The following is a 23,499-nucleotide window of genomic DNA, read 5'->3' on the forward strand; positions in this document are numbered from 1 at the left end:
AGTTAATAGAGAGTGGTGGGGATTTTGATAAGCAGAAAGCATGTGCCAATATAGAGGGGAGAGTACTTTAGTAAATATAGAGCTTAAAGTTTTATAAAAATGTTGTATTTGCCAAACAAAATACTTCTAAAGATTGCATCCAACTTGCAGGCTGCCAGTTTGTGAGTTTTGCTAAAGGGAAACATTAGGAAATACAATTGGAAAGTTAGTTGGAGGCCTTATATAAAATGCCTTAATGTCAAATTGGAGAGTTTTGATTTAATTTACTTAGTCATGGACGGTCAGTGGGAATTGTTTAGAAAAGGGATAATGTGATTATAACTGTGCTTTAGAAAGATTAATCTCATGGGTGGGATGGCTGGTGTCAAGCAATATTGGACACAGAGGGATCACTGAAGAGGCTGTTGCAATAGTTTTGGTGAGTGATGAGGAGGACCTCAACAGTGATGGGAATGGAAGGAGGGGCACGTGTATCTTCCAGAGAACTGGTAACAGCTGTTCCGGATCTTGGTGCAAAATAAACTACAATGCTGCTACTTGCTATGTCTGAAAGTGGCGTTTGATGGCCTCCACTGTCCTAACCCCCCTGAGTGATTGTGTAACTTGTCTATTGTGTTGGCTAGAAACCTGGCCTTGCCTGCTTTACAAGGTCACTGGCCAAAAACTCTACTTGCTCTTGAAGAAATAAGCCTTTAATTATCTCTAAATTATTGAATGTTTGGTTTTTCAGTTTTGGATTCTTTGTTCCCTAGGAGTACTTGATTGTTATTAAAGAGTCTGTCTGAGCTGTATACTTGTTTTGTTTGCTTAAAGATAAAAGTTTTGCATCTTGTTCATAAGAAACAGCAGTGTTTTGAGACTCTAGTCTAGAGTCTGGGTGATAGTACAAAGGCCATACATGACTGTTGAATTAAATAAGAGAGAACGGTATATGGTTCATATCCAGAGAGATGTAGCAGCTGGAGGCACTCAGTGAATGGTGGACTAGAATGACATAGGGGAGAAATATTCCTACCTGACTCAAGCTTGGGGTTGTCAGATTGATATATAATGGGTCCCCCCATGCTATCATGAAACCTCTTTGAAGGCATGGCTTCACCTCCCCTTGTGTGTTGCTAAGCACAGAGCAGGTACCCAACCAATGATGCTATAATCACAGTGGTTAGCGCTATAATTTTACTTCCACACATTTTATGAAAGTGCTGAAGAAAAGTAATGAAAGAAGAATGCAAATAAAGAAACAAACAGTAAACTACACATCCAATTGAATTTCTGAAAGGATTTCGGTTATTCCCATGAAACAATAGAGTAGGTGGTAGTTCTGGAAAAGGTCTTATCTTTGTCAACACATTCTTTCAGTGGGTAGAGTGCCAGGTTGTCAGGTATGTTGTTGTATTAAAATGCTGTGGGTTAAGTCTAAACAAATTAAATATATAATTGAGGACTAAGTCCAATGTCACCTTATCCTAGAGCTGAATAGTATCAAAAGGTGGTATAGACTTAAGTTTAGGAAAACCATATATGAAAAAAGTGAAAACTCTGTGTTTTATTTTTTCCCCCTGGAAAATTGTAAAAAGATACCTCAAAGATCCCACTTCAAAAGTGGAATGTCTTGCTTTATCTTAATATCATTGTTCCAATGGCAATAGGTTTTGAGACCCAGGAGACTAATCACTAAATTTATCAAGTTATTTAGTGGTAAAGCACTGGGTCAATTCAAGATGCCCTAACTCCCAAGTTCAAAGCCCTCCCTTTTTCTCTAATGTCATTTAAGGACTACAAGTCACAAACTGGCCCTCTGTCACTCTTACCTGTCCTGCTGTGGGCTAATGTCTTTCTGAAGCCATGTCCCTTAGATAACTTGACCTTCATTAGTGGGCTCAGGCCAGGTAACGTGCTGAGCTCCAGAACAGGTCTCGTGCAGCCTTTCACCTAGGGAGTCGGCTGTCTCTTTGGAAAAACGGTTTCAAAGTTTACTCTTCATCTTCCCATAGGTGACAGAAAATCACCTTTCTCAGCTTAAAACCATTTCTTTTAAATCCCAATAGCAACCCTAATGAAACTCATTAACCCCGAGTCATAAGAAATGGTAGAACTGGATGAGCACGACAAGGGAGGCAATCTGATAGGAGTAAAACACACTTGTCCACTCAATGCAATTAGAAAATAATTTTTAAGGATTTTTGCTTGGCTATTCTTAAAAAAAAATGTAACTATTGAAAAAGAAACTGGCAAGATCTGAAGGACTGGATCACAGCTTCTGGCCCCGGTGATGGGTCTGGAAATTGCAGCCACAGCAATTAGAAGTTCCAATTTCCAGTTCACAGAAGGTCAGGCCATGAGGTTATCCTTGGAGCAGTGCTATACTCTCTCTGAGGAAAGGCTCCACCAGCTTGCGAGACTTGGGACTTGATGCAGTTGAATCAGCATATATACTGCGAATGACCAAAAGCATGTTTGGCCCCAACAACATTTTGCAAATCTTCAGTGAAAGTTCAGTCCTATTTGGAGCTCTCTCTGAATGGATGGAGTCACCAGTGAACACATACCTGCCATTATTTCCTGCCATACCTGCCATTCCCTGCCATTCCCTAGGCCAGGGCTCCTCAGACCCTGATGTGCACGCGGATCTTCTGGTTATCTGGTTAAAATGCAGTTTTGTGTTCATTATTCCTGAGTAAAGGCCTTATTCTGCATTTTTAACTCCTTCTCAGGCTCTGTGAGTAGCAAGACTCTAGATCTGTCTCTATATATGAAATAATATTTTTACTATGTAATGTTGATGTGTGCTTCTGAGAACACTTGTTAATTAAGCTAAATTTCCCCCTTACAAACAAGAGATTGTTTCTTGCCACGAAACACTTTCCATGGCCTGCAATAAAATCTTGTTTCTTTTTTCCTAAGGGATAGATTCTCTGTTTTTTCTTGTTATTGCTGTTTTTTTTATTGAGTTGGGCATCAAAATAATTCATATAGATTAAAAGCAATCACTTGCTGAATGACTTTAAGACACTAAGTGGCCCGTGCCTACCTTAGAACCAGCCAGAAGTAAATCCTTCTGTGTCTGCAGTTTGCACACCATGGTGTCTCTGTGCAATGTTACTGAACCCTCGTCTGGCTTCTCTGGTAAGGATTTCCATAATTGTACGCAAAGCACTAGCAATCTACAGAAATGCCAGCCAGATTCGTGGCAGTAATACCTTTTACAAGTCCTATGAGTCATATGACACAGGGCCCACAGCCTGTCTATCTTCAAGTAAAGCCTGAAATGACACCACTTGTATGAATGTGTCGTGGATCTTCTCCGAATCTATCCCCAAATATCTGTTCCATAGTGGGAGATGAGGATCAGCTGAAAAGAAATCTGTGCGAGCCAAAAACATCTCTACATCAAACAGAGAGTGGAGTTATAAGCTGAATGCAATTAGCTGGCAGTCGCGACTATGCCGAAAACATAATCATCCCTGTAATAGGGAACATTTGCTGTGCTTGACAAACTCACAGTGCGAGGGCTGGATCCATAGGAAGGAACATGCCGAAAATGGTTTCAATATGATCCTGTATTTTCACTCAATACCCATTGATTGAGGGTGTCCAGCCAAAAACAATGAGAAAACGAGCCAACAATAGTCTTACCCTTTGGCCGTATTATATATAGTTGCAGCTGGGATGTGTTATATGTTTCAGGAATAACAAAGCATCCATATGGAACAAATATTTGGCAGTATGGCAGCTGATGAAACCAGGAAAAATTAGACAAATTATCAATCGCTTGCTCCCAAATTACCCAAAAAAGAAATTAGATCCATTTTCAGTAGCTTTGCTTTCACATTTCTTCATTCTATGAGTCACCACTACCTTCTGCCAAACTAAATATGTCTATGAACGGCTGGAAACTTTAATGGAAAGAAACATAAAACTCAAAATACGTAGGAAAATTTAAGCTTCTTCATGGAAGACCTTCATGGAAGACCAGCGAGTCAGGGATGTGTGGGGACAGAGCTAATGCATGGACAGTACCTTTCGTTTGGGGTAGCGTCAGACTTAACACGCAATACGAAATGCATAAACTTGTCAACCAGCTGACATGACTTCAAATTAAAATTATCTCTAAGAAATAATTAGCTCATTACTTGTTTTTTAAAGTTCCCAATCCATCACACTATTAAGGTCTATGAAGATCCCTAGTCCTATAGTCACGGTGGTCAGATTTAAACTGTACGCCATTCTTCAAAGGGTGGCAGAAATTGGAAGAAGGTTTTCACGAATGGTTAAGGGTTTGAGTTTTCAAAGACTGTTCTGACAGGTTATACCAGCAGACTCTGCCACAGCAGTTTACCTTCATGTGAGTTTTAAGGTTAAGTTTAAAGTGCTCCCCTGTGCAAAGCGTTCCAGACTGCGAATGCGGTGACTGCGCTGCTGTGCTGGCTCTCCCGGCAGCGTGCTTTGTGACCTCACGCACACCGTGTTTTTCCTGGACGTTGCTCGCCTCATCTGGGAAGTGAGAGCACTGGACTAGATTGCCCTATACAGTTCTTCCTAGCACTCAGGCTTTGGCAATCAGAAACTGAGCCATACTCATAGTGTTCTCCGAGGGCTGGTGCTCCCGTTGTGATACCTGCCGGGAGACTTATTTGGCAGGGGTATCCCATTTGTTGAGTACCTTCCCTTGACGCCCCCCTGCTCCTTGTCCTGTGAGTGTCTCAGATGAAACAGGATAGAGGAATGGAGTGGAGGTTCTCTTTCCATCACCACTTGCAGAGGTGGAAGCTATTTGTGAGGCCTCCTATGGTAGCCCCTGAAAACTCCCTATTGACTAGAATTAGCTTACTGTTAATCTAGGAGAAGTTTCTATAGGACAACTGTGAAGGGGTCCCAAGAGATGGCACCTCTCATCAAATAGACTTTTTAAATCTATACCTTCAATATCAGATCCCCAATGGAGGCAGCAGCAAGTGGAAAGTCGTGGGGTATATTCTGGAGACTTGGCAGATGAAAATAGCTTTTGGAATGACTTTTGCAACATCAAGTCAAGGAGTTTTATTAAGTGCCCACCACTGGATGCTGTGGAGGATGGAAAAAAAATTTTTAAACTTAGTTTCTTTTTCTGAAAGAGCTCAAAATAGAGAGGATGCAAATTCCCACTAGCAGTAACTGGCATTTGTTCATGAGGTTCCAAAGTGTCTTACTTATGTCAAATGTTGTGTCTCTGGAAGCTGCTGGATGTGAAGGCTCTGGGATGGAATCCCATGGCCACTGGTCCACATGGTGATAAAACTCACAATTTTGATTTCATCAAAGCCATGTTTCAACAAAGAAATTCAATGCCCCTAAGCCAGGCAGTGATAATGAAGCAGTTTAGATGGGCAATGTGAGAGTGCAGAGATGCTTTTCTGATTAGTGAGTACATTCCTTCTGCTGAACACTGCTTTTTCAGGTACAGCGGAAATCACCAAGAGCTGACTTGGGAGAATAGAAATCTCATGCCTATGAGTGTGATACTTCGGTGCCCACCTAACCACCTTATGGAGACAAACTCGTTAAGCAAGCTCACTCACTGTGGTAAAGTGATAGCCCCATCTTTTTTCTGCTTCCTCCAATGGGGAAATAAACAGTGAGCATTTGAAGATCCATGAATTAACTCTTGGGTGGTCTACATGCAAAGTAACATGCGAATAAGAGATACAAACATGCTGTTTTTCTTCATTAGTAAGGTTGAGAAGACACGCCGCCAAGTTGACTTTTCTCTATTGCAATTATTGCAGAACCACTGGGCTAATGGGCCAATGTCATTAGTAGTTGAAGTCAAACCACTGAGTTAATTTGTGGATGATGATTAGAGGGACAAGGCAAACTGTTTGATTCAATCCATTAATAGTGACGCACATGGATGGCCCTTTCAGCTTCCAAAGCCCTTCCATAGTTCAGCCTGAGACGTGTATTTTTACTTCCATTTTACTAACGTAAGGCCCAAGGACATTAAGTGACTTCTCCAAGGTCATAGAGCAGTTAAGCAGGGGGATTGGGTGAGGCCCAAACGTGGAACTTCTGATTTCCAAATAAAAACTTTGTTGACTTTCGCTTTTTGCTTTCTGTTTGGGCTATTTATGAGCAACGAAAGGGACTGTGGTATTCCTCAGGTAGGAATGACAAAAGAAGGGAGGAGAAAAATTGTGGCCACTATCTCTGAACCAGATTTTTCCACTTGTGAGGAATTGAGAGCTTATTTATTCTTTGACTAAGAAGAAAATGGCCACAAACTTCAAAGTCACAAAGATAACCAGCTTCCCTTTCATTTGTTCCAGATGGTCACAAACTTCTAAGCACACAGTCCTGCTCTATATCATTTTTGCCCCCCTTTCCTGATGTTACTAACATAAATGAGTTTCAGAGCTATAAGGTGGAGAGGAGGAGGGCCCGCAAACACCTTTTATTTCGCCTATAGGAGGAGCTTTTCATTTTCAGCAAAAAGCTTTCAAAACCACACTCTTCTTATTGCTTACTCTGGGCAGTGGCCCACAGACTCCTGATGGACCTGTGACTGATCATTAATTTATGTGTGACTTTCACTCATGGCTTCCCATATCTCTAGTCACTCTCCTTCTACAGATTTCTCTAGTCCAGTGGTTTGCAATGCGGAGTGATTTTTCCCCCTCTCTCCAACCCAGGGACATTTGGCAATGTCTGGAGGCAGTTTTGATTGTCTCAGCTGGGAGGAGGGGACTCCTGGCACATACAGGTGGAGCCAAGTATGGTGCTAAACATTCCGAAAGGCTCAGGACAGCCCTCCACCCCCAACAAAATGATCTGCCCTCAAATGTCAACAGTGTGGAGGTTGAGAAACTCGGCCACCAATGGCACTGCTGGGGGAGGTGAGTGGGGGAGTGGGAAAACGAAACAGGGTTTAGAAACGTGACTCTTGGTCTTACCAAGAGGCTGGGGCTGGGGGCAGGGAGAGAGGGGAAGCCAGGGGGCTGAGCTCTACAATGTCCCCAGATCTTTTTATTCTAGAGTTCTAACTCTTGGTGCTCTTTCCCCCAGTTTCATCGATAACCGGGAACCAACTGCTTGTGGGTTGGCTCAGTGCAGACTTTCTTCATCACTTCCCTCTGATGAAAGACCCATTTCATCAGGGTAAATGGCACAGAGGTGCCATCTTCCCAGCAATAGTCACAGAACTGACTCTATAACTAACACATTTTCAGAGTTTAGAAAGACCCCTGCAATAGCCTCTCCAGTGACTCGTAAAGATCAAAGATGAAAGAAGAAAGTCTGAAGACATTCATAGAGTATTTGCTTGGAAGACTGCAAAAAAAAAAATCAGGTGTAAATTTCTTTTGGCTTGGGTCAGTCAGAGAAATCTCCAGAAAAAAAAAAAGCTGATCCAACAACTCGTCAGACTGTTTCAGATTTTCCAGGAGCACAGCTTTGCTAAGTCATTCCAGAGCAGCGCTACCCAAGTTGACATTGGAGAGAGTGACCAGAGTCAGAATAATATAATCTACGAGAATAGTCTAAATTATGTCCTTAAGTGGACTCGGAATTCCTGAAGCACATCTGAAAGTTTGGAGCACTGTATAGGTTACAGGCAGGGAAACACTTCAGTTTGTACACGTTTCAACAGCCAAGGAACAGAAGTATCAATGTAAGTCTCAGGTGAGCCACCAAGACCTATATTCATCCGGAGAAGCTTGAGTGGAGGCCTCTCCTGGTCATTTTTCCTTACCAGGTAACTCTGACAAAGGCATGGTTCATTGCTGTGATAGGGCACTGCACTGGAATCAGAAAACAGAACCACCAATATCTCCTTCCACCTCGGCTACCAGTTAGCAGTGTGAACCTGCACGTATCACTTCTCTCTGAGTTTAATTGCTAGTGTTTGACTAGTTATTTTTCAAGGGCTTCCAAACTGGTAGCAGTTTTCAATTTTACTTCCTTTGAACAATGAGGCAGTTTTAAGAGGGAGATATTACAGGGATGAGTACTTAATCAATAATCAGGTTCTTGGGTGTCTTCCCATGGTTGTCACCATGCCCTTTTTTATTTTTTTGGCACGTGAATCCTATTCTTGCAGAACACCTGAACATTTAATGTAAAAGATTTTAATTTAAAAGGCTGTGTGGTCTCGGCTGGTTGCACAATTTCTCTTTGTGTCCAGGCTGCTGCTGATCAAATATTGCAAAGCTGTCAATTACCGTAGGACAAATGCAGAGAGCCACGTGCAAAAGTTCTGGCCAATTGCAGTGAGCAATATGCCAGATGCAAAGTAAGTGAAGGGTTTTTCTTGGTATTTAAGGTTCAGTGAAAAAGTAAGAGGGGCAGCTATGCCAAGAATGAGGAGCCAGAGCTTGCCAAGTGCTTCTTTAAGTGGCTTTAGCCAATGTGAGACTAAACAATGCATTAAATAGGCATACAGCTTACTTCAGTTAAGAAATTGCATGTCAAATAACAGCTCTTTGCTATGTTTTAAACATGATCTCGCATATAGATAAAGACAAACAAAATGCTACATTGTCATCTCCTTCGTCTAACAGCTAATAAGGCCCGTGGAGCTGAACTTTCCAGGCAACCAAAAGTAATGCTTTGTGATGTAAGAGCCTGCTGATGTTTCACCAAGAGGTGTAGGATGGAACTTGGCCAGGGCAGCAGCTCAGTGCAAAAGGATTTTTTGCCACCATGGTTGTTAAAGACGTCTGGCTGCATAAAAGAGCAAAGGCTTTGTAGCCTGTTGTTGAGGATGCTGAGAGGTCTCCTTGGGAGATCGTGTGCCTGTTTTTAGTGTGTCTGATTCTCTGGTATGGGCTGTGCAATCAGAAAGAAGCTGCTAGAGAGATGAGGTTGGTTCTTAACAGAGGCCTTGAGGAATGCTGGCATGGTGCATGATGCCTAGACAAGCTCTATGAAGGCCTAGAGAATTTGAAGGACACCAAAACTCTCTTTTGAATCCAAAATGTCTAGCCAACCAGCCACTGAAGATACGAGACATTCCATTATCAATGGTCGTCAAACAACTGGTTGAGTGATACCTGTACAAGTAGAAGCATTGCATCCAAACCCCTAGCTGCTCCCACCACTCCTTTTATGGTCAAGTTAGGGAAGTCTCTTTCTGCCTGGTACACTATTGGGATTATGATGCTTGGGACCATCTTTCTTTCACCCCTTCTCTCATAGCTCCGAGGGGAAGGTCCTTGGTTCAAATAAACAGCCCTTCTTCAGTAGGTGTTTGAGAAAAACCAACAGAACTAATAGTTGCATGAAATGCAAAGTTGAGGTTTGCTGGCAGAGGAAGAGGAACACTTGAATTGGGAGGGGCTTTCCCAAATTATAGTGCATACCCTCGTACCCACAGGGGAGCTCTGTCTGAGTGGGGTTCAAGAGTTCAGTCTATGAAGGCTCTTGAACAGTAGCAGCCTCTCAACCAAGAAGACTTCTCCTGTGCACCTTGATGGAATTTTGTTATTATTTCCTACATTTTTCTAGAAGATGAAATTACATGGATATGTCCCTCATGCTTCCTTTCAGAGAAGTGTTCAAAGTCAACCGAATCACCCAGTGGTTCCTTTTCCTTATTTCTTAGAAGAGGACTGGAATTTTGGAAGCCCCTGTATTACATCTTTGGCCTTTAAACAATGTGGGTGGCCAGTTGAACATGCTTTTTGAAGACAAGGGACCTTGACTTTTGTTCTGGATCCATCCAGTGAGGGAAATCACAAAGTCTCAGTGTCTCACATTTCTCATTGGTCCAATGAAGCAATAATTCTTATCTTCTAAGACTAGGGTATAGACAAGGAGATAGAGCTGGTACCACTGGATTTTGAAAAATAAAGATACTGGTCAAACTTAAGACATTCTTCTTGTTAGTGACCCTACTATATAACTGTTACTACTAATAATAACAGAGTTTATATGCTGCCCCTAAGGAAAGAAAATAACTATATAATAAATTGGTTGTTCAGATACCTCACCCCTTGCAACAGACTCTGCAACTAATTCCAGAGGAGCATAAATAAGTATAATAGCTAACATGTGTATGGTGCTTACCACGTGCCAGGAAAAATTCTAAGTTAATATGTTCTATTGTATTAACTCACTTAACCCTTATACCAGTTCCACGAGCCAGGTCCCATTTTACAGATGAGGAAATTGAGGAACAAAGAGGTTAAGTAATTTGTTCAAGACCACCCCCAAGTAAGTTGCAGAGCCGGAATTCAAATTCTGGGTCCTTGGCACAAGAGACCATGTTCTTGGTCTTGAACCCTTCACTCTTCTTCTTCTTATAATTTTCTCCGAGGGAGGAGATGGTCTTGAAAGCATTGAAATGTCAGAAAAATGTAAATTATTTTCTAATTTTGCATAGAAACCATCACTTTCTTAGTGGTCCCTTGGTCTTGTTAAGTCTATTTAAAGAGTAGTAGCAAATACTTAGGGTCAATGTAAACACATTGTTTTTCTTTACGAATATCTGTGGCTTATTAGCTTAGTAGTGCTAATGATGAGGTCGGGGCATTAAGGTCAAACCCCACATGTGTCAATTAGTTTCAAAGAGAAAAGCTTTTCCATAGCCAGTGACTGTGCCCCTAACTTTGACCAGCTGTCATACAAATGCATGGCTGGCGGTCTAAGAGGTACCAAGCTGAGAATGCCAAAGGCACAGCTTAAATCCAGCTCCATTCTGGTGGGTCACTGTATCTATGCCCCAAATTATACAGTCTCTTCTTTCATTGGAAAGGCAGCATCAGTAGTTTGGGGAAAGGCCTTAAATAATAATTTGTCTAATTTAATAAAGGGCAGCTAAAATCGGACCTCACTGGTCCCCATCATATCCAGAGAGTGAGGAAATGTAAATGAGAACTGTCAGTTGGTCCTTCCTAGCAAAGAAAAATGGCAATCTGTTCTCACGAGGTGTATGCCCTTTTGGGCAGATTACCTGTGTGGCTTTCATCATAACTGAGCTTCTAGTCCGTCTCTGAGGGTTTGAAACCCAGTTTAAAAAAAAAAAGAAATTGGCTCCTCTTTCTTTAAGTAGGTATAATTTCCTGTCTTTGAGGACAAACAGAATCAACCTAAAGAAGATAAAGGAGGTTAAATGTTCTTTGGTCACTACTTAAATCCTAGGTTCTCCTTTCTTGAATAGCACCAAATCTTTGTTAATTACAACCTAGACTATGAGTCTGTTAAAGTTAGAAGAGGTCATTCACCTTAACAAAATCTCCTTGTTTTATAGACAAGGACATTTCAGCCCAGGAAGTTTAAATGTTTGCCACAGCCATAGAGCTAATGAATGACAGGTCTGGGAGCAGTTTTCTGAGCACTCCACTTCAAATGAAAGAAGCTTGAGTTAATAATAATAACCTAGATCTAAGGAGGTTGTTTCAATCAATAACAATGAAATTCATGGCAAAGTTTCACTTACACTCTACAAACAGTATGTTTTAACACATGAAGAATGCCATTTGTTCTTAATAACTATGCATTGGAAGTATGTTTTATAAAAGCTATAAATCTGGAATAGCCGAAAGGGTATCCAACTTTCTTCTCTAATTGATTTACTTCTCCTTTTTCCCAGACTCCTGAGGTAAAGCATACACAGTTTATTTAAGGGATTGTTTATAGACTCTTAAAACTAAAAAGGACCCCAGAATTCGCTTTCTTTTGGTTACTTTTAATTGAAACCATCCAAGATGGTTGGTTGTCCATCAATTTTTAAAGTATCTCCAAGGAGAGAAATTCCACAAGCCCTTAAAGTGCATGTTAAAATGGTTAATGGCTCTCAAAAATTATATCTATAGTACGCTTAATGTCTCTTATTTCACTCAAAGCTCTTTTCCTCTTGCAGTTTCACACAAAACGAGGTTATAACAAGCCACCCTCTGTGAGAGCTCCATCAATCTGGTGAGATAATAGCTAGCTCTTTCCCAGTGTACCGCCTCCATTAAGCCACCATTTTTCTCACAGGGCTGTGAGCACACAAGACTGGTTGATACGCTCTCTTACTGCGATGCACAGGGAAGAATCAGTAATTAGCTCTTCATTGGAAGTTTCATTTCAGAAAATGTCTGGGGAAGCTGCATTAATTATAGAGGAAGTGTTTCACTTATGCTGGGGAGATGTTCACAAAAAAAGATAATGTAGACGGTTGCTTTGCCCTGTGCTGTAGTGGAACTCAGGCTTGTGGAGAAGTATGAGCTCATTCACAACACTGGGTTGATCTATACAAAATAAGTATGACAGAACATTTTATTCAGTTGTGTTCCTCATAAGGTTTTAAAAAACCTTTCCTTGTTAAACATTCTGGCCCAACAAAAGAGATAGATATGGAGACAATTTTCTTTCCATGTTTGAATCTCAAAGTAAGATCGAAATTGCTTGCCACTATTAAAAAAACAACAACAACCATACTTTCAAAATGGGATTTCAAGCAGCTTAAAGCAAAAGGCATGGCCACGATAAAATTTTGAGAATACGGGTAAAAATTTAAGAAGAGTCCATTGACAGGGGACAGAGGTGGAGAAGACTGGTTTGCTTTAATAAGTATTTCAAAGACTGTAAATGCTTGGAGCTGACTTCTCCACACACAGTAAATCTCCTGGGACAAAAAGGAAACTCAGTAAAATTTGTTGACAACAGTTGATGCCTGTAAGAATAATTGGCTCAGACACAAAACAGGCCATCAGTGTAGCTTGGGGGATGACTAGCATGTAGTCTCTAAGTTTGTTAGTATATGTTGTTTTCATTTTAAAAAGTCTTATCAAATAGCTGAGTAAATATGAGGTGAGAAGAATTGTCCAAAGTACTTGACAAACCCAATTCTAGATGGTGTTGGAGACCAAGGACCCAAACATGTAATTCCATTTCATTCAAATGGATTCAATTCAATGAAATCCTGTTAGTTCATCAAATAGGAGCCACTACTTATAGGAGCCAGGCATTGAACTAAGTTCTAGGATTTAATGGTGAATCAGTATAGCACTTGGCATCAAGGAGCCCATTTAGAGGGCAAATCCTGGTTAGGTGATTTCAAATATGGGGCAAAATATTCAGGAAAAAGCATAGATGGCTATAATCTAATCTGCCATGATTATTTTTCTCTTATGATACCTGATAATACTTCTGCGCTTTTTTTAAACCTCTCAGTTAGCAACTAGTCTGTGAATTCCTTGAAGGCAAAGTCTGTCTCGCTCATTCTTTTCTAAGCATTTTGTTAATGACTAGTACAGTGTCTTACATACAGCAGATTCTCCATCAGTGTTTTGAGTTAAAGGAGTCAAAGGGGTTAACTTCTTCTTTTCAGCAAACAAGATTGTCCAGTTGACTAGAAAGTTACCAAGATACTTTTGTGCATAAGGGTCTACGTCAGGGAAAGGATTTACGTAAGTCATGGAATTGTTTACTACAACATTTACGGAACATAGAGTCTCAATGACAATATTGACAGTAATACACAATTTATAAAACCCCTTCCTTCCTCTCCAAAGTCGTATTCTAAACATCAAGAGTTGCTCTTTTCAATGTAAAAGCATTTGCATAAATTGAATCACTGTAGAAACAGAATTAAAGAATCCTTTCAGGGCCTTGAAGTTGGTCTCCATCATAGTTGTCCAATATTCTTGTGTCTGTGTGAAATACATAGGTATCACATCGTTACTTGGGACCAAATCATTCTTTCTGTTCTCACTTTTCACAATCAAATGCACACACTGTAAGCATGGAAGGGTCCAGTTTCCATGCACTGTGCATGGACATCCTGGAGCATATCACATCGAACAAGATCACTCAGCCTGGCACGTAACGGAGGACACTTGTGGGCTCTGCAATCACCTAGTGAACTGGATCAAAGGAAACTGCACAGATGGATTATCAAGGCACAGAGAAATCCTCTTGGGCATAATAAGTGAGGACTACTTGTTCATTTCTCAGTGTAGATCAGCACCAGCGCAGTCGAGATTAATGACAGCCCACTGTTGAGTGATGTTCATGTGACATATTTGCCTTCTGTGAAACAAGTCTGCTGCTTGGAAAGAACCCACCTGATGAACTGAGTCATCTGCGCTGCAACCAAGAACTGGATAGAGTCACTTTATTGCCAGAGAAAGAGATGAATTTGCTCAATTAAAAGATTGGCTGGAAACAGAGTGAGCATTTGCCCGTTCAAATAGCAGAAAGCATGTCTCATTCTCTGTCCCTAGCTGTTTAAATGCTATTTGTTGCCAAACCTATGATGTGTACACACAGTCAATACGCCTGTTAGCCTCTTCCTTCCCATCCCTTCACCCATCCCAGACCATTACATGGACCCTTGTCCCCGTGTCCCCCTCTATCCCCCACCCCAGCCCTGCCACCCACCACCTTCCCTGGGAAGAAGATGAGAAAGACTTGAAATGTATGAGTCATCCCAGGAGCTATTGAAAACTTAGTGGGTAACTGAGGTAAGCTGTCTACACTTGAGCGATGTAAATCTTCAAGAATGATTCATGTTCGCTGAGGACATGAGCATCAGCATCCTGGAACTCTCCAAAATTCCAAAGAATTCCATAGAATGAGCATCTGGCTTTAAATTTCACTGTGCTGTAATACACCATGAGAAAGATGCTTCCGAGGTGGATCCTAGTTTAAGTGATGAGTTCCCTCAGGCAGCACTGACTTTCGCTTGTGTTTATTATTTGCAAGCCTTGACTTGGCCGGCTACCTTTTCTTGAGTGTCAACTTTTTAATCATGAGACCTCCTTGTGGGATAAGTAACCCCACACTTGTCAGAAGCCCTTCTCCAGATGGAGATATCACAGGAGAGCCTCAGAAAAGACTGACGTCAAAGGAAAGCAATAACAAAAACCAAGGTCAGTTTGCATAGAGGGCAAATTAACCTAGCATTGCTGTTTGCATTTAAGAGAGAGTCTGTGTATTTGCAAATGTGCCTTTGAGGGAACTCACCTTCTGTCTGTTCCTGGATATTTTGTATAGCATGGAGACATCTGGGATGTGCCCCCTTAATTCTTTTTCCAAGTCCCCCTTGCTATTTTACTCCAAATGACCTAGCACTTCAAACAGATCTACATGTTTCCATATGTTTGTATGTGCACACAAGGGTCTCCAGAACAAAAACCCCAATCCCCCAGGGTCACTTCGTCCCCCCTCTTTTACTGAGGGAAGGGGGTACTGAGGGTAGAGCACAACAGTTGCCGGAGAGCTCATCAGGAATTCGTTAAAAGACAAACTGCAAAGGAGGAAAATTCCATCTGAAATCTCCAAAACCTGCCCCGGACCCACTGAAACACTAGGCTTCCTTTAAGGTGAGGAGTCCCAGGCTGAGGACGGCTGCCAGCCACGGGCAGCCATCCAGTTATTCACACACTCCCTGTGGTTGTAAATCCACAGAGCTGTGAGAGGGAGGGCTACTTACTGAAATAAAAGCCCCTGTCTCCACACACGAACTGAAGAGCGTCCACCAGCTCAGCCCCGCAGAGGGTCTCCGGTCCAGCTGTGGCGGAGCTGGTGAAGGTGAGCAAGCACAGGGCCAGGTAGAAGAGATGAGAGGAGGACATGATGTGCACCTTGACCTGCCGAGGAAACAGAAGAGGGTCACGTTTCCTCCTCTGTCCTTGCAAGCGGGGTGAGGGTGCTTTGACTCCCAACATCCCATCACTGTTACGAGTCAGGACCACCCCGCGCAGAAGTGCAGTAGCGTGCCAGAGAGGCCCCAGGGAGGCCTGGACTGAGCACATCTTGGCGTCAGGTGACAGGTGTTTAATCCCCTTGCTACAGTAGAACCTTGGAGAAGTCCTCCCTGCGCCCCTCCTTTAGGGGTTCCTACCTTTGGAATGATCAAAGTTGAAATTGTACTCAGGCCAGATTTGGTGTCAAATATGTTTTATTAATTTAAATTCTCTAAAGATTGGCCATCCACAGATGGCATATGCATCCATCATTGACCAGAATATTAAATTAGCCAGACATCCTTCCCTAGCTACTGATTAAAGAAAATTTACTGTGGCTAAAAAAGAACTCATTGAAATACTATATACTGTTATAGAATTTTTCTCTTTTTCACTTAACAAGAAAGAGAGAAAGACAGAGAGACAGATATTTCTTACCTGGGGGATATCAGAAGTTAGCACAACCACAAGTGGAAGAAAAAAAAAACAGAAACAGGAAAAACATGAGGATTTAGGCATGAAATTGGCTCATGCTAAGTAGACCCCACTCTTTCTGTGTTCTATAGTTCTTTGTGTCAAGCTCAATATCAAATCAACACCTGTGTAGAGCACCTTCCACGAACAGGGCATGGGGCTCGAAACCTACAAAAGGTTTTTTTTTTTTTGAGTCACAGGAATTCTGACTTCATCTCTTGGAGGGACCTATGTGACACTGTATCCATTTTAGAGCGAAGTATACCGAGGGACCCCTGCTTGGCTTGCCTCAGCCAGTGAGAGCCTGCCAAGTGGCAGCCCTGCCAGAGGCAGAATTCCTGTGGCTCACATCTCCATCCTCACTCGAAGCAGGAGAAACAAAGCTAAGGTGATCATTAAGTTTTTCCATATTGCTACTTGTGCCACAGAGATGTGGTTTCTTCCAGGAAGGCTCCTAATGTGAGCAGCTTCCCCTTTCTTAGATGCATCGCCTTTCAGCAGCCTTGGAAGAGCCCCTCCGAGGTGCTGAAGTGAGGGACCCTACCAAAGGGTCGTGGAGTTAGGCTGGCAGCTCTCATGATCAAAAGAGCCCTGTTTTGAACCTCCCAGGAGTAGCAGGTTCCATTCAGCCCCATGGCTTTTGGAGAAACAGACTCATTCAGTCATTGATTTCCTGCCACTCTCCTTGCTCTCCATGAACTCTCCACATGACGGCTCTTCAGCAGTGGCACAGTGTGCCCCATCCTTTCCATTGATATTTTCATGTTTGTGCCCAGAGCTGCAGCTCAGCAGCTGGGGAAAACGCCCCTAACCCCCCAGCTCTTGTGAAGCAATTGACCACAAAAAAAACTCCCTCTCTATTTGCAAATCATCATAAATAATGGACATAAAGTAGGAGAGGAGGTAAAATTGAACACCATTGAACCATTTCTTCCATTTTCTCAATAGAATCCTATTGAGGTCCTATGGAAATCTTCCACCTCCACAAAGCCCAAACCACTGAGACTGCTAGAAACATAGCATCATCCAATCCTCATTTTCCTTAGCTATACAATAATCGGTGGGGGTTTTACCCTTCAGTGTTTCCAGTGGAAACCTCAACAAAACCAACCCAATTGGACTTGATTGCCCTTTTCAAAAGAGCAACTTGTAATTGATCAGAACATACCCCACACTCTGGCAATGGGCCAGTTCTAGAATGTATCCTATGCTACTAATCTTATTTCTCCACGCCTCCCTTCTTTGTTGAATTTATGGTAATGTTCAAGGCCGAGCACCTGCAATTGTAGAACCCCTCAAGTTCTTCAGTTCTCATGAAATCCAAGGGAAAAAGGACCCAACTTATAGCCTTAGTGAATTGAGAACATCATTAGATGTCAAAACTATATTTTTAACAGTTATTTCTGGTATAACACATTTAAAACCAGCAATACATCTAAATCTCTAGCATTTTAGAATTTAAAATTTTTGTTAGAGATTTCCTCTCTCTCTCTCTCTCTCTCTCTCTCTCTCTCTCTCTCTGTTGCTGAGTTATACTGTCAGATAAATATCAGCACTTACAATTGTAGGACCAAATAGAACCTCTAGTGCATTTTCTTTCAGTTCACAAAACAGTTCAGTATACCCACAGAGACCCAGAGAATTTATCACATTATGTTCCCAAAAAGAAAACAATAATGAACTTGTTTAGGAATTAAAAGTTTGAAACAAGTGGCTCCATATGTGCATCATTTCCTTGGCCTTTTGTTTTGCCAAACACAAAAGAAACAAAGGGAGAGGGAGAAAGGAAAGATGTGATAGAGAGAAAGGAAGGAAGGACCAGAAAGAGAAGAGAAAAAGAGGGAACAAAATCAAAACACTTTCTCAAAAATCCTCTACAAATCCAAAATTTAAAAGCCCTTCCTTTTTTATCTTAAATAAATGGAATATCAATTGATTCCAGATGTCTGGGCTACAATGAAAATGCCCAGCAAAATTTGAGGGCAATAGTCATAAGAAAATACTCACTGTAGGTGTAACCATTTTTGTTTGTTCCAGATCTTTTACAGCAGGTCAGGGTGGGTATTATGAGGCTGATGTGAATGGAAAACTGAGGACTTAAAAACATGTGCTGCTTTGTGGGTGGGGTTTATGAAAGCATCTAGTTACATTTGGACACCCATGCAGGTATGCTGTGAGTCTGGGTAAACTGCCTTTTGTCCATTCAAACAATGAACAAATTGCACAGCTGGGATTTGAGTCAATCTCTTCCCTTCAATCAAGCCACCGATTTCCATTGTAAGTACGCAGATAGCAGCTCCCCCAAACAGTGACCCAAGCTCCAGTCCTCTCCCTTCCCCTCTTCCCTCTGACTCAAACCCTTGGAAAATACCTTGAGCCTCAGAGTACAATCAATCAGCGTGTGAGTTCTGCCTCTAGGCAGGACACCTTTACTCCCTGAATTACATTTGAAAGACCACTCACCTCCCTCAAAACCACTTCCTGCTCAGAGTGCAGGAAAAAGTAACAACTCATGGCTAGCTCTGCTTCTGAAAAGCCCGGCAAACACGGCATGGAAAGTTTATTTGGAGACAGTTTTCCAAACTTGTAATTAAGGCAGACATAACACTCCATTGCCTCTTTATGATCATCTGAGTCCGGAGACAAATCCCTCAGCCGTCAGACCACACAGTAAATACATAGTATAGTGCCTTGAATTCTTTTAAAAGCAAGGTGGCCAGCCTGCATTTTGGCATCTCGAGGGCAGCAGAACCTCAGGTGCCTGACAAGGATGGACCCTTACCTCCTGAGCCACTTACTCAGAAAAGTCCTGGTGGTGGAGTATTTAAAAGCAGCAAATGAATGTTGCCCTAAGGGGCAGGGACATTTTATGAATTGAGACCTCAGGCAATTTCATCAGGGAACCAGTGACAGCGGCTTAAAAGTGCTTGCAAATTGGAAAAACACAAGTTCTTGAAGGATATAATTTTGCTGAGAATGGAAACTTGAACTGGGGCCAGAGAAGGGGAAACGAGAAGTCAGTCGGTGCGTTGACAGGGGCAGCCGAATTCACCTAAAGAGACTTCACAGCACCGACTGTGAAATCAGAGTTTTACAACACAAAGCCCCGAGTCCAAACTTTGCCTGTGAAAGTCCTCTTTAAACCAGAAAACTTGGACAAGCAGTTGCTCGAAATTTTCCGCTTCCCATATACAGCATGCATTTGTTTAAATTATACAAACATGCAAGGTCAGCAAGAGTTGTCAAGTTCTTTTTCGGAAGAGCAAATTAAACTTCACTCTAACTTTGACTCCCTGGGCAGAAGTGCAGGGAGTTCCGGGACCTTAGCTCCAAAGATCATATTTAAAAGCTTTCATACCATTTAAAATGTAACTCTTTGTATGTGGCATGCCTTGTAATAAAAGTCCTACCAAGTTACACACACACACACACACACACACACACTTACATATACATACACACACACACTCACACACACACAAGAACAGCGTCTTAAAATTAAACATCTGCACCTGCAAAAAAATTTTTTTTTCCAAAGTCCATATCCACACGCTATAGCCCTTAACCATAGACAGGATTTAAAGGAATCTTCTGCGCTGATACCACTGAAGCTCTGCACAAGTGGAGGATTTAGCATAAGTACCTTGCAATAGTTTCTACTCATACATATTTCTGTGCAAAGGCATCCATCTCCCGGAGCTATTTTTTCAGATCCTACAGAATTGCATATTCAGCAATTTATAAATATCTCCCAGTTCCGAAACAATGAAAATTCTAAAGTGAATAACATTCCCAGGCAGAAGCAAACAGTACACAATTTCAAGAAAATTCCCCAATGACTTCAAAGAGTAAGAAATATTTACCTTCAAGAAATCACAAAAGCAGCACTTAAATAATTGGGTTGGAAGACTGCTGATTTTTTCCATTGCTTCTGAAGTGCAAAGTCTGGAAATGAATTGGTTAGCAGGAATAATGAGGCAAAAAGAAATCCAGAGAGATGGGAGATGTTGAGAGCAATGTCACATTTCAATTTTGAGGACTTTATTCCATTGCGCAGGCTCTATCTGCTCTGAATTTAGCAGTGACAGTGAGATTTAGCAAACAGAAGAGGGATTTAGAGAAAATCCTCACATTTATCTACAAAACACAGACACTGTAGACAGGAAACAGCTGGGGGAACATTTGCCTTCTCTCTCTCTCCCTCTTCTGGCAAAGTTACCGAGTAAGGACTTTTTTGGGCACGGTGACAAATAACATCATACCTTTGCATTTGAAAACTAGAGCACAGAAGCATTTTTTTCCCTTAAAAGAATGTGTGTTAGTGACAGGGCGAGTAGATATTAAAAATACTGATGCTGCCATAGAAAAGGAAGATCAGCTTTCTGATTAACTTTCTCCTGGGCACGAAGACACACACACACACACACACACACACACACACGCACATCTGTTAACACACCTTATCGGCATTAAAGGAAGATGCGTGGGGGATGGGCGAGCAATTTAAAATCCTAGAACACACGCAAAATTTAAAAAAAAAAAAGAAGTGAAGACCACCCCAGGCAAAACCTACAATTTTAACCCTGAAGTGGCTGGAGTAGACTAGATTGGAAAACAGTGCCGGGGTGACCCCTTGTCCTACTTGCCAAGCGAGGGGGAATGATCTCATTTCCTAGAACCTGGAAGAGGGGCAGGCAGCCTTGCAATTGGCTCCCTTCAGGACGACACTGTTTTCGTGCTTTTTGCCCGCGACAGGGCAAAGATTTTGCTGAGCTGTAAAGCCAACTGAAAAAATAAAATCTTTTTCTTCCTTCCTCTAGTAGGCTGTCTATCACCCCCCAGGGAAAGGGCACCTGAGAGGCCAACTATTTTCCCATTGTCGTATTTTTCTGCAGAACTCGAAACTCAGTGTGTGTGTGTGTGTGTGTGTGTGTGTTTTCTTTGTCCAATGTTTGTGTATTCTAAATAACACCAGCTGGCTAGCAATACCCTCTCAAGGGTTATGATGTCATTCAAATCCCTCAACTGGACGAGTGGCCGGCAACATGGTCCAAGCCAGCTGTTTTGCTATTTATATGTACACTTGCCTTTGCCATTGAGAATCAGGTTCTGATCTCTTGTTGATACAGTGCATGGCAATTTCTCTTTGGTTTTTTTTTTTTTTTGAGGTAGTAGATAAGAAAGTGAACTATAGACTTCCCCTGGATACCTATCCAGGCATGGTTTCCTAGGGAGGGTGGGAATAACCTGGATCGTGCATTTCTCTCTCATGATTCTCAGAAAACAAGATGATACTGATGCATCAAGTGAACACAGAAGGTGCTGGAAATCCTAGTCTGAATCTTTTTGTTGTTCTGTGGGTAGAAAGTTGTTTGCAAGCATGAGTGCCCTCAAAGGAAAACCTGGATGGTTTTGGAAGGGGGTTCGGTTTGGTCAAGTCCTCTGTGTGGTTAATAATTTGAGGCCAGGTTTATCTTCCAGAAAGAAAAGTTAGACATTCTGTGCACTTAACATCGCTTTGGTGGTGCACAAATTCAGCATCATTTATTGAGCGCCTACTATGCGCCCAACTACAAGCACCATGGTCAAAGCCCCGCAGGGTTTTTGGCTGAGTGGCGGAGACATAGAGGAAATATCACTGTCCTGTGATGGGTATCTGCTCTTTTACAAATACGAACACCGCACACTGTGGGGGAGTAACAGTTTCTCTGGAAAGACAGGGAAGCGAAAACCTTTTGAAAATCCCGACTGGGGAGAAGGGATGCATCATGAGAGCCTCCTGCTACAACGGTGGGATGTGTCAGCCGATACAAACACGCATTGTCGAGAGATAGCCAAGCAGGCATCTGCAGATAGGTGGCCGATTCCTGCACTTAAAGAGTAATGCAAGACTTCCTTAGATGAGGTCCCCTTCATACATTTCATTTATGACTTGATTTACCAATAATCTCTTTTTTTCCCTTGCAGCTTTTGCAGATCACCCCCTTTGTGAAAAACGAAGTCCATCCTCCTCTTGTAGACTTTGATGATGGAGACGGTATAACCAAAGAGCAGCACCTGTCTCCCAGGCAGAAAGAACTGCCATTTCCACGTGCACGGCCTCAGGTACCAACTGGATGGAGTTTTGTCCCTGAGTGCCTCGCTCCATTCCCAGGTACCTTCACAGGTGAAGGCCAGGACCTTCCCATTGCAGTTTTAGCATATTTTAGTTGTTCCAAGTGTCCCAGAAGCTCGTTGCATTTCTCCAAGGCTGGAGCCCAGTCTGGTTGTATTCTCTTGGCGTGCCCTGGGCAACCATGTCATGGGAAGGTCTGCTCTGGGGGACGGAACACACACCGCCCCATCGGAATCTGTGCTCCTATAATATAGACACACTGACTCACAGTCTCTTGGTTTTATAACCCCAATTACCCTTAAAGGATAATTGAGTTTTAATTTATGTCCCAGTTTTTATGTCACAATCAAAGAAAACTGAAATTTCAGTGAGTCGTAATTATCATCAGCTGTGCTGTGGAAACACTCCAATGTGAGCTCTCGGTTTCCAATAGGAAAAAGCAATTTCCTGGAGTGATTATTGTATATTTCAATGTGGGGAATGGTCTCTATTTCTGCGTAGGGGGAGCCAGCCCCAGAACAGGGCAATCATTTCCTAGAGAAATAGCCATTTTCTTTGCTAATTCCAGAATCAACATGAAAGGGAAAGGGCAATAAATGTGCCACAGGACTTCCTTGTAAAGACTAAGTGTTGTACGTGTTTAGGAGAAGAAGAAATGAGTGCACCTATTACCAGAGAGTCCGAGGTGGTAGTGAATCTAGTGAATCTAGTGGTAGTGAAGGTAGTGAATCCACTTCCTTCTCAGGCAGTTCACCTCCTGAAGTCCCTCTGGAGAGAGACCTATGTATGAGGTCATTCTAAAATGACTTGGAGGATTGTGTCATCTCCTGTCTGGAACAATCTGACAGTTAGATATGGGCATTGTGTACCATCAAAACAGCTAATTGCCAGAGTGTGCTCATCATGAGAACACCCACTCCTGGAACCACGGATTCGCGGTTTCACCTTTTGCGTGTACATTGCTGATGGGACATAAGTGACTCTACCCTGAAGCCTACTTCTTGAAAAGCACATCTGCATAAAGCTGCAGCCTCAGAAGACTTCTGACACCTTAAAAAGAAGACAGAGGGACAGTTGTTCATCTCCTTAACGTGTAGGCTGACAGAGATTCGCAGAAAGGGGTGGGCAAGGCCCAGTCCCCACTCTTTCTGTTCCAGCCGCGTTCCCCATCCTCCCAGTGCCGAGTGCAGGGGAGCTGGCCCCAAAGCTAATTTCATATCCATGTGCACTAGAGCATATTTACAATGTATTTTATTCATG

At 42.2% G+C, this 23,499-nt stretch overlaps 1 protein-coding gene across 6 annotated transcripts in view; it reads right to left on the reverse strand.

The window, feature by feature from the left end:
• Positions 1 to 20,319, reverse strand: part of IGF1 (insulin like growth factor 1) — a 74,045-nt gene extending 53,726 nt beyond the window's left edge. Inside the window, exons 1-2 of one of the 6 annotated variants that reach the window (XM_028532789.2) lie at positions 19,988 to 20,309; positions 15,398 to 15,554 (exon numbers count right to left, since the gene is read on the reverse strand). In XM_028532789.2, the coding sequence (XP_028388590.1) occupies positions 15,398 to 15,554; positions 19,988 to 20,050 (220 nt within the window). In that variant the 5' untranslated portion in view covers positions 20,051 to 20,309. Of the gene's footprint in view, positions 1 to 15,397; positions 15,555 to 16,088; positions 16,201 to 18,131; positions 18,239 to 19,987 lie in introns of those variants that run through there. The other 5 variants (XM_036019498.1, XM_028532790.2, XM_036019496.1 and 2 more) reach the window with 5 other exon arrangements.
• Between the last annotated feature and the right edge of the window lie 3,180 nt (positions 20,320 to 23,499).

The sequence above is a fragment of the Phyllostomus discolor genome, chromosome 2 (genome assembly GCF_004126475.2).
Source record: "Phyllostomus discolor isolate MPI-MPIP mPhyDis1 chromosome 2, mPhyDis1.pri.v3, whole genome shotgun sequence".
NCBI lineage: Eukaryota > Metazoa > Chordata > Mammalia > Chiroptera > Phyllostomidae > Phyllostomus > Phyllostomus discolor.